We start from the raw sequence: 12,434 nt of genomic DNA, 5'->3' as shown, positions 1-12,434 counted from the left end.
TGTCTTGGCGAGATGTGATATCCTTCCACTGCTTTTATTTTTTGATTAATTTGTTTTTAAAAATTGTTTTTAGAAATAGATTTAAAAATAGCTAAGCTGGCGAAGCTTTGTGAAAAACCAAAGACGAAACATCGAGGAGAAATGTTTTATTATCGATACTATTAAGAGGCAATAGTTCCTGTTTATATTTGGTATTTTAATATTATGTCTATGTTCTTAAAATTAAGGCGAAAATTAAAAAGACCTACGTTTAGTCTCAAAAAAGAGGAGAACAATTGTGGCAAACATAGATAGGATTGAGAATGTACAGATTACACTCATATATATACTACTACGTAGACATTCTACTAAGAAGCATATAATAGGACTATTACGTAGACATTCTACTAAGAAGCATATAATACAACTCTTAATAATCTGTCCCAAGTATTCTTCTTCTATATTTTTCACATGCACCACACTCTCATAGAAAGAAGACTAAAAAGAAAACACCCCACTGACTTCACTAAAGAAATAAAATAGTCAAACTCGAAGACGGTATTCCGCTGAGAGTAGCCATCCACGTGTTATTTAGCAATTAAGTTAAAAAAATTTACCAAATGTCCAGCTGGACAAATTGCAAAGTACAAATTAAATAATAAAAAAAAGAGTATTAACTTTTTGGTATCCCGCCGAGGATAGCCATCCACATGTTATTTAGCAATTAAGTTAAAAAAATTTACCAAATGTCCAGCTGGACAAATTGTAAAGTACAAATTAAATAATGAAAAAAGCATGCATCACGAGCGACCGACGTTCGAATAGAAAAATAAAACCCATTGTTAATTGTAAGGAAGAGATACTTTATTATCGATGTTATTGAAAAACAATATTTCTTGTGCTTTTAATACTAGAACTACCACAGCAGTCAAATTGACTGATTTTACAATTTTATTTTAAAATTCCTACTTCATGTTATATTTTTTTCCGCGATGATGCAATGACTTTCGCAACGATAACTAAAAAAATAATATAATAAATTTTATTTTGTTTTTTATGTATTTAAACTGAAAATAATTTTTTATCAAGGCTATTTATACCAATACCAGTCAAAATGACTGGTACTTGTCAAAGTGTAAAAGGATGTTGCAATCCATTTATCAAACCCCAATTAACCAGTTTCCTCGTTTTGTACAATTTGCCACACGTTTTGAAAATTTTTGCTGCGTATTATTCGATATAACGATATCAGTTATCAGGAAAATTCCGGATCGATCGTCAGATGTTAACACTAGAAATACCACAGCAGTCAAAACGACTGGTTCTACAATTTTATAAATGTCAATCTTCGTTTAGAGATGATGGTCCCAGATGGATTAATAATACCAAAAATGTACTACATAACATGGAATTGCTTCTGTGAGAAAGTAATAAATCAATAAATATAAAATATTCTATTATTACGTATTTTTTAAAGACCAGTCATTTTCACTGGTTTTGGTAGAAATAGCTTCGTCTTAACTATCGGTAGTTCTAGTGTTAATATACTATCAATATTTTTAACATTAGGAAAAAAGTTATAAGGACATGTGTTTGTTTCAATACCAAAGAGGAGAATAATTATAGTGAGCATAGAATTGATCGACAATGTACTCGACTTTGAAATGATTGATCGTACAGGAAAGCCATAAAATATGACTCGATATATTCTTCTTCCATATTTTTCGCACGTCTCACGCATAGTCGACATTCGTCTAAAAGCTTTCTCCAATAAATCCTGACAAACATAGAGTTAATTGACAGTATACTTGACTTTAAAACTGATTCTATGTGCAAGATCGACGTTCGTAATGAAACGTATTGTCAAAAACGACGCGTTGGTTAACCTGTTTCGTTAACGGTCGATGTTCGAACGAACACACAGAAGGAAAAGAATCTTTGATGAAGAAACAGCGGAGAACCAACTGGCTGGTTACGCGGTGCGTTTTCCCCAAAGAAGATATCGTATAAAATAGAACAACGCCGGATTGCGTTAAACGAGCCGATCGCAACGAGTGACAGAAGGTGGGAAAAATATTTGGCAAACGCAAGGAATGAACGATATCCGCTCGGTCTGCTTCCTTTCTCGCCTTGCGCAGGCATCTCGACTCGGCTGGTCGAGCTAACGGAACCATCCCGAGACGTTTTGTCCATCTTTTCTTTCGACCAACCGGCCGCCTCTAGAGAGTTAGGCTGCAGCTACATAATATACCGAAACAGCTGACCGACAACTGGTGACCGGCCTTTCTATAGTGTGTAAGTATGCGTACAGAAGACTATACACTGGCGCTCGTGAATATACCTGGACAGTTTGGTTGATTTGCAATAAGTAGACCGCGGGTGTCCATGCAAATTAATATTTTTATAAACTCGACCGAAGGAGCGCAACCCTAATAAACATTCGTTTCGCTTTCTAAATAGCAACAACAAATATTTTAATTTGAATATATTGTACACTTCTGCTCTGCGTCTCTGCACATTGAATTCTTTTGATATAATTTGATATTATATGTATCGAAGATGAAAGGACATCGGGGCTCCCAATACTTTAGTCTAGACCTTTCATTATAGCGATACTTGAATAATAAAACTTAGAAGTAGTTGTTTATGATTTCATCCGATTATGTGTGTCCGAGAATTCTGGCAATAGGTTTGGGCTCGAAGTGACACAACGGATCGCTGAACCTAGCCACGGTCATGGAGTGGACGTTTTTATCTAACACGTTGACTGACACGCGTGTTTTCAAAAAAATCTCCGTCAGGCCACGCGTGCAGCAGTGCCAAACGTTCTCAGCTAGGTGCTCCCATAGATATTTTAGTAATGCGAGTCGCTCAAGCGGTGATCTCAAGAATGATCTTTCGTTTCGTTTGTTCGCAGCATTAAAACCACTAGCTGTTGTTGAATATAATGAAGGAAAGTGTGGTATAAATTATTCCGACCAAATGGTTGCTTATGCCACCACAATTAGAAAAGGAATCAAATGGTATAGAAAACTTGGCATTCAACTCCTCCTGGGAATTTCTGTTGTAAACGCTTTGACGGTTTACAAAATTGCAACAAGGAAGAATATAAATATTAGAATATTTAGACAATTATTAGTTGCAAAATTATTAGGGTTTTCTGAAAATACAAAAAACCCTTGTCTTCGACGGAGTCGACATAATATCGCCGTTCGGAAAAATGATTCCGGAGGAGGTATTAGACGCGCGTGCAAACTATGTTATACGAATAAAAGACGTCGAATGGACCGAACAAAGACGCAAAAGAATTTGAAGAAAACAACAACTTATTGTCCAAATTGTCCCGACCAACCTCAGCTATGTATGAAATACTTTAAAGGTTTACATTCTAAATAATTTTTTTAATAAACCATTTTCGTATTACATTTATAACAATTCAACAGTTTTATTATCATGGAATATCTTTTCAAATACCGACGACGATCCTTCGCAAGTAGTGAAATAAGCGACACCCGAATATAGGTTACGCGGCCCGACCAGAAACTTTGCTGACACCCGAATACGGGTGTCGTGGCAGTCAACGTGCTAACAGAGATATGGAGTAATTGTATAGCTCTCCTTAAAAATATAGTTGACCCAAGGGATACAAAGAGGTACGGAGAAAAGTATATAAGTGCAGTTCGACTTGGACAGAAGAAGTTAGTTGAATTCTACTTGTGGACGAGTAAGTTGAGTTACACTTGAATTGTGGACCAGTGAGTTCAGTTGGACTTGGACTTTGCAAGAAAGCACATTTGCTACCCCGTTGACCGTGGATTCGTTATTGAGCTTAAGATCATTGCCATGAGTATCTCGAGTATCTAATTGCCACGATTGCTTGTCAAATTCTGTAATAATCATATTTGTATTAGTCAATATCTTCTCTATTGCATAACGACAATGTCTAATCCAAATGAAGATTCGTTACACGCCCCTAACCCTAATGAGACCTCGACATATATATAAGGCTTCATGAACGTGTCACGTCGATTCGAAGTTATTTCACGTTCCGCACGGGAGGTGAGAGGTTTGTACTTCAATTATGATCGTTATTACAAAATTTATTAGAAACTGACAGAGTGACGATACAGAATGTTATGACAGAACAGAATAGAATGTCGAATACTGACTTGGGAGGGTTTTTTATATCAAGGGTTTGATGGTTCCTGTGGAAGGGTTATCACTGGATGCCGGTCACATAGGTATCCTGTTACTGCTTAGTTATTGTTTCGATGGCTAAAGTATGTGAGATATGATTATCGCTGTATTCCCGGGACCACCGTAATAAACGCACAAACATTCTCATTGACAACAGGCGGATGTCGTCAAGATACAATGTGAGTTAATGATAAACTAAGAGCCAGAGCTAATACTTCCGATACCATCTTCTTGTGGAATCAACGCATATGTTTTAGGCGAGGTATAAATTGTTTATTCGAAATTTGAAGTTAAGTTAGTATACAATTCGTCCAAGCGCTACCTAAGTGGAAATATTATTGTTAGAATCGTGATAATCTGTCTGTTAAGAATCTTCTCTGTCGTAACTATACAGTTTGACACTGAAACGAGCAGAGGATGATGAACCGTTCCATAACGTTCGACGCTTTAGATGCTAATTTTTTTATTCTGTATTAATTATATATAGTAATTATATCAACTTTTGTTAAAGTGAAGTTTGTCTTATCACAAGGATAAAAACCCCGAGTCCTCTTATTCGTATTTTTGGAACAGTATTTAATTTTGTCGATAGTAAGCAAGTGTCCACGTACTTCTAAACAGTAACGTCAAATGTTGTGCGTTTGTCTCGTCGAGGAAACTATTTTTATCTTATCTTTATCTTTATCGTACAATTATTACTAATGTATTTTTAAACGAACTCGGAAGAATGGAAGCATTTGACTGATAAAAATCTTGGGATAAAATTAGAAATTAAATTTAGAAAGCAGGAACTAGAAAACTTACAATTTTTCCAACGCCAAGAAGATAGCAAGCACGTTATCGATGCTTACGTGGAACCTACAGGTTTTTATTTGATACACATTAAGCCTACCATTTTCATTGTTTGTTATATTACTTCGAGTAATTTCATTTCCACATTCTGTATTTTTACATTCTCATATTCTTTCGTGTTCTATTTCATTTCATTGCGTTATTTCGTATAAATAAAACAGGTATATGTAACTTTTTTAACATCGTATCTTCTACATCTTTTTTTTCTTGACAACGATTGAATAAAATGCATTACAATTTAAAGACACGTGTCTTGGTACCTCAGAAAAATTCGTCCGGTTTGTTTCACTATAACATTTTGCATTTAAGAGCTGTGTGTAGACTTAAGTAATCACTGACTGTGTAACAAATATGCATGTAAAAGAGAATACACGTTTACATAGTAATACGTACTTGAGCAAAAGTGATAAGGCGGCCTTAACACTCAACTGGAGAAATTACAAGCCACTCGTAATCGTTTAAGCGGATCTATAATGGCAGACTAATTTTCCCTGCAGTTCGATAAACATACCTGCAATCGTCGTTTTTTAAGTAAAATACAAACGGAATATAATTTCGCGGTAGAAATATATATAAAATTTCTATTTTCCTATTCGAGGCAATTATTACCATCTGCTTGGCGACATAAAAAAATGCATATATAGTGCCGTGGGCGAGGGGCCTGGGGGAATCGTGCAGACTGTAAACAAGCGGTTGCTGAAGTGTAAATTATAAACAAGCGGTTGCTGAGGTGCGAAATATAAACAAGCTGAGCATGTGCGTAGTGAGGCTAAGACAAAAGACAAGGGGCTGCTGCTAGGAGACAATAAATGAATTAACCCTTTGAGTGCTGTGGGCGCATATAGGTGTCTGGCGAAAGCTATCGGTGTGGACTAAGGACATATATATGCGTTTTCTGTAAGTGCCCGGCATGGACTAAGGGCGCATGTATGGGTTTTTCAATTTTTCCGAACACCTACGCAGAAGTAATACTATTACGTTTGTGTGAAATAAATATAAATGCATTCCTTACGGCAGTAAACAAATGCCAATAGCGCCTCGTTATTGTTGAAGTGGTCACCACTTGTAAGAAAACTATACATCTGGTTTTTTTAGTTTTCTCAAGCACTGAATTTTTCACACACAACTAAATTATTAACTTGTGTTATATTTACTGAATTTAGTTTTCCAGTTTATTGTTTTCTAGTTTATTACCCAAATTCTAGTTAACTGTAAATTTCAATGTTTATAATAAATAATTAAAAATAACTAAAAAGTAACGCCCTTGAATCATTTAATCTCGTGCAAAAGAATTACTATAACTTATTACGATTTGCGCTTTGAATAGTCAATCAACAGAGTTCAGTCTAACGGAAAAGTATTCCGTCCACAGTGATCGTCAGCGCTAGACGCGCGCCGTCCGTACGGACGGCATAGGCCGCGAGTATTCAGCACTCAAAGGGTTTTATGAGTTGAGAAATCAGAGAGTGCGGATTGCGTTGTCGAAATAGTGTTGTTAGAGTTGTTGACAGACAGTTGAATCTGTGTTGACGAGAGCTGTTAATTAACTATCTAATTGTTTTAATTATTATACGTTGTTGCAATTAGTTCATGTTAAATAAGCATTGTTTTCTGTTTAATCCATTTATCATTAATAAACTAATCATAATTTACGATACTACATATATGACAAAAATACATATAATAATATATAATAACATATATATGTAATAATAATAATAATAATAAAATATATACATAAGAAACAAGAAGAAACTGTAGGATTTAACAAGAGTTTGCACATTGCTCATTGAAATATCTTACAAACTCGAGCCATATTCATAAAGAAAAAAAACAATGCTACATAAATGCTCAAATATCTGATCCTTAATCTGACAACGAATATTTAACATAGAATTAACACGCAAAATTTATAAATTTACAAGTTTCGTAAGCTGCTCTCGTTCGAATATCTCAATATCTGCCAGCACAGTTTCTCCGACATCTAAAATTGTAAAACGTTAACAAAATATAACTTTCAAATATAAATTATATTACAATAAAACGTCCTTGAAAAATTTCCCAAAAATTGCGATGGTATTCGACGAGAGGCTGAATGGACTCTGGAAGGAAATACACGCACGTTATGTATAACTCATCGCAAACTTCGGCGATTAATGGGTCAGCGGCGTACGGTAAAGACGTTTATATACTGCAAAACCTGTAACTTCTCTTATTTACTCTGCGCCAAGTACCATTGAACGCGGGTATGATAAATATTCGGGTAGATCCAGCCAGACTTCCGCATTCTCTTTAGCCCCAGTCTTGGCCACAGAATTCAAGAGATGCGTGAACTGCTTCAACGTGCGTCCCTGTGTTAATGAACGATCGACCAACAACGAAAGCAAGTTAATTTTATTCATTTTTTCTGGACTATCAACTACTGAAAATGAAAATTTTCATAATCTTCAAGTAGAAATGTAATTCTTTTATTTCAATTCTTCTTATTGTTTATTCTGTATCATGCGAGTCTTGGGACCATCTTTGACGAGGTAATCATCGTTGGCGTGCATTGCAGCTGTCACGGTCATCAGAATGCAAAAATTGAGGGATTTTCTTGAAATTGGATAGTTTACGCTGGGATTGATTTTTCAAACAGAAACCACGAGCAACTGGAAAGTTCTAGCGTTTGGAGGAAAAGTTTGATGAGTTTGTATCGCTTCAAAAGATATTAGAAGTAAATAGTCGAATAAGAATTTCAGGTTCAATTCCTGGGGAAATTTGTATTGTTGTAAGGGAACGAACTTTATCCTAAATTGATCAACCGATTAGTTTTCCGTGCAGTTAACATTCAGTTTAATAATTTATTGAACGTGGCAGTTTAGGAAGAGGAATTGAAATAAAAGAATTAAATTTGTACTTCAAAACTATCCATTTACATCTGCAAAAGATCTAGTCCCATACAATTAATGGTTTAGAAATTGTTCGTAAAAATAGTTTGCTTTTATTGTTGTTACACGAGAATCCTCCCTTAAATGACAAAACTACGTCATAATGTTTGACATTTACGGACACCAATTATTTCATCGCATATTTATCTTTTAAAGGTCGACAGACGATATTAATAGACGATAAGAGAAATTGAAATAAAACAAAATTACATTTGCACTTCGAGATTATATTTACGTTCCAAGAAGGACCAGACTCATATAATTTGTAGTTAGTCTAAAAAAAGTTCATAAAAATTGTTTGCTTTTATTGTCGTTACACAAGAATCCTCCCTTAAGGGGGTGCCCTGAATTAGAATGTTCTAAAACAGCGTCTTTTTGTGATTTTTTTTAGAAGAGAAAGAAAGAAATGAAGTTATTTAATTTTGAGGTATGGTTTTATATATATTTAACGAATACAAAAAAATTTTTTTTGAAGTAAAAAGAAAAAAATTGTAAGAGATTTCTAAGCCTATTTCATGGGCTGCAGTTTTCAATCGACGTGAAAGATCTACCTTGTAATTCTTGACCAAAAGAAAAGACCAAAAAAAGATTAAATTATTATATATTTTTCTTCTCGATGAACTAAAAAAGTTCGTCAAAAAGTTTATTTAAATAATTGTTATAGCAACTTAAAGTTTATTTTTTCTTTTTATAAAACACACTTTTTCATTAAACCCGTAAAAATTTTTAATTTCATACTATCTTCTGCCTTTCTTTTAGTTCGTCGAGAAAAAAAATATATAACAATTTAATCCTTTTTTGGTTTTTTGTTTCGATCAAGAATTCCGAGTTGGATCTTTCACGCCGATTGAAAACTGCAACTCATGAAATAGGCTTAGAAATCTGTTATAATTTTTTTACTTTAAAAAATTTTTTTGTATTTGTTAAACATATATAAAACCATACCTCAAAATTCAATAACTTCATTTCTTTCTTTCCCTCCTAAAAAAAATCACAAAAAGATGCTGTTTTAGAACACTCTAATTAAGGACACCCCCTTAAGTGACAAAATTTCGTCGTAACGTTTGATATTTACGGACGCCAATTCTTTTATCGCATATTTCACTTTTAAAGGTAAATACATATATAATAATAAAATTCTATATAATAATATATTATAATAATGATAAACGCTAAGAGGAATTGAAATAAAAAATCACGTTCCTACTGGTAGATTATATTGTTATTTTTTAGCCATTAAATTTCTAAAGATTATATTTACATGTATTAAAATCGCATAACTACTAGTTAATCTAAACAATTCACAGAAATCGAGTTGAAAAAATCGTTAGACGTACGAATCTAATGTTCGTATTCGACTATTCTACCTTTTGAATGCGTCAAATTTTCTACAAGGTTCTCCATTTAAATCGAACGTTTGGTAGATCGCCGACGATATGGAAATACTTGGAGGAAAATCTGAATGGCTTCAACGTGAAAGTCTTTTAAATAAAACCGTATATTTCTTAATCCATTGATACATTCGTGTGCATCGACTCACGAAACCGTATAAAACTCTTATGCATATGTTATACGCGTTATATAAAACATTTAGATGATTATATCGGTGATTATATCGTGATGATTATATCGGTGATCGAAATTGATTTAAAAATATGATCTAATACACAATCAGTCCCAAAGTGTTCATACAGTTTTTAATGAAGAATAATTTTGTTGGAATTGAACCGAAAGACTTGAGCTTTTTTGGAGAAAATTGAAATTGATAGGAACAGGGATGAAGATAGTAAAAATCGTCTTGTACGATTTTTTTCTTTGGGCTTGTCATGAAAATTTAAACAACACATTTTGCATATTTATATCGGTTGTACACATTCTGAAAATTTTATAAAAATTGGTTAACGTTGCTATGAGCTGCGAACGGTTAAAAATGGTAAAAATGGCAGTTTTTCGCAAATTTCAACTTATACAACTGTAACAAATTTAAAGATCCCTACATCTTTCGATGTATATAACCGGCATAAAACTAAAAAACGAACTTTTTACATTTTCGTTACGAGATCTGATAAAAAAGTTACACACAGTGACCTCCATTACTTTCATCGCCATTCCTACCGATCTCAATTTTCTCCAAATTTCTTTCACCAGTCATCCAGTGAACCAATCTTTCCAGCTTCTCAAGAAACCTAAAGTCATTTGGTCCAATTTCATCAAAGTTATTCTGTTTTAAAAGGATGTACGAATACTTTCGCGACCGGCCGTAGAAATTACGGAAGACGTCTCTTAATTATAGAAGACACTTATTGCGAACGTTTATTTAGTAAAGGATTAGTATACGTCATGAATAGTCGTCTTAAGCGTATAATAAACGTTGAAGATGATTCCATCGAATGCTGAGGCTTATTAACGTAATGTGGATAGTTGACTATTTAAATACTTTTGCAATTTCCCTCAGCATATACTTGCATTAGATATCTATATCTTGTAATCTCTATACTGGCTTTCAGATTAATTTCGAACTTTACCGATATAAGCAGGATGGCCGAATCTCATAACGATGCTAATGTGAAGTTTCAGAATGCTTCGCGTAGCACACGTAATATCATATTCATAAAGGTGTGTATAAACGTTGCGATACTTTCGTAAACCTTTGTATATTCTATATATATATCAGTCTAGCGATAAGTATTGTATGTATTATAAACAATAAATCAATATACAATATATATATATTAGTCTAGCGATAAGCATTGTATGTATTATAAACAATAAATCAATATACAATATATATATATCAGTCTAGCAATAAGCATTGTATGTATTATAAACAATAAATCAATATACAATATATATATATATATATATATATATATATTAATATACATCAATATAAATACGATATGAATACAATAAATACAATAAAAAAATACAATATAAATCAATATACAATATATATATATATATATACATATACATATTGTATATCGATTTATTGTTTATAAAACTCATACAATGCTTATCGCTAGACTGCGAATTTTTACGTGTTACGTGTTTTACGTGTACGTAATGTGCAAAAATATAGTGTGCAACGCGCGTACAAACGTGTAAGAATGTACATATCCAAGCGAAGCACCAGTTGGAACATTTAGGATGCTAGATACAAAGTCTCTCTGCCCATGTTCTGTCATTTCGTTGGTCATGTTCGCAAAAAGATAACAAAAATTCCAAGTCTACTTATCATACACATTTTATAAAAAAAAAAAAGAATTAAATTGTTTCAATGGAAATATCGCTAATTTTGGAGGCATTTTCACAAATCAGATGCTTCAACGCGTGGTTTCCTTATGGTTGGCGTTTCTCTTTTTTTCTTTTTTTTTCTTTTATTAAGAAATACGAGTTTCAAAATAAATATAATTTGCATCTGAAAGCTACATCTATAAGTTGCATTTGAAAGACGGTAACTCAACAATTAAGCAATAAACGTGCTTTCAACGTGATCATATTTCTGCTTATTATCATCTTGCAATCTGAGTTGCCGAGTTGGACGAGACAGCAGTGTCGTCTGGCTTACAATTAGCATTTTGTTCGACGGCATTAAATTTCCCAGCATTTCACGAGGATATTTAAAAAACAACATTTCTTAAGAACAAATTATTCCGCGTTACTTAACTACTCTGTGTTATTTAATTATTTAAAGGATCGTATCCTCCAAGTATGCTAATAATTTTCTAAACCAACTTTACTAGCATTAATAGAGAACATTGATACGAACAAACAGAACAAACAGAATTCACGTGTTTTCCGTGAGTGTGTATGTGTTTGCAGGTGTGCAAAAGGCTTTGCAGAAAATTGCTAATGTCCCAGTGTTTCAGTTAACAGTGTAGGACACTGTCAGGACTGTTTCGCGTCGAAGAAACCACCTGATAGTGAGTTACAACTCTAATATCAGCAGAAGAAGATGTTAAAAGAACGCATTCTTTCGCACTGTGTTTGTTATGTTGTGTCCCGTTTATTTCATTGTATCACACCTGCGTATTGCGTTGTGGTAAATTCTAAACTATAGAATATTTCAATTCTTCGTGCAATAAACGCATTTCTTAAAACCAAAGCCCAAAGCGATTTACCATCGCACCTCTAACTTTCTCGAAACCTTGAAACTCCTTCTCCAAGCGATAGTCTCGCAGCATTAGGTTTATATTCCCGAAAGTCAATCCGCACCGATAAATAAAAAAAAAAAAAATAATAATATAAATAATAGTAAAATAAATAATCGTTACTTACTCTAATAAATAGAATAAATCGTTACTTCTTTGAGATCCATCCACAATGACTCCGGAAACAATTAATGCTCAACGATAAAACCTACTTCGATTAAATTATTGAATGTTCTTTTAACAATATTAAACGAGTTGCTTGATATATTTAATATACCTGATGTAATTTATTAAATCTATCGAAAGCAAGTAATATCAGGAT

At 33.5% G+C, this 12,434-nt stretch overlaps 1 protein-coding gene across 6 annotated transcripts in view; it reads right to left on the bottom strand.

Annotated features, from left to right (window-relative positions):
* The window catches only part of LOC100645544 (myc box-dependent-interacting protein 1), a 132,590-nt gene that overhangs the window by 66,933 nt on the left and 53,223 nt on the right, over nt 1-12,434 (bottom strand). For 4 of the 6 annotated variants that reach the window (XM_048409625.1, XM_048409626.1, XM_048409629.1 and 1 more), the window contains exon 1: nt 3,694-3,894. The exons of the other annotated variants lie outside the window; for them this stretch is intronic. In XM_048409625.1, the coding sequence (XP_048265582.1) occupies nt 3,694-3,879 (186 nt within the window). In that variant the 5' untranslated portion in view covers nt 3,880-3,894. Of the gene's footprint in view, nt 1-3,693; nt 3,895-12,434 lie in introns of those variants that run through there. 6 annotated transcript variants of the gene reach the window in all.

Source organism: Bombus terrestris, chromosome 10, assembly GCF_910591885.1.
Source record: "Bombus terrestris chromosome 10, iyBomTerr1.2, whole genome shotgun sequence".
NCBI lineage: Eukaryota > Metazoa > Arthropoda > Insecta > Hymenoptera > Apidae > Bombus > Bombus terrestris.
This window is presented reverse-complemented; position numbering and strand designations above follow the sequence as displayed.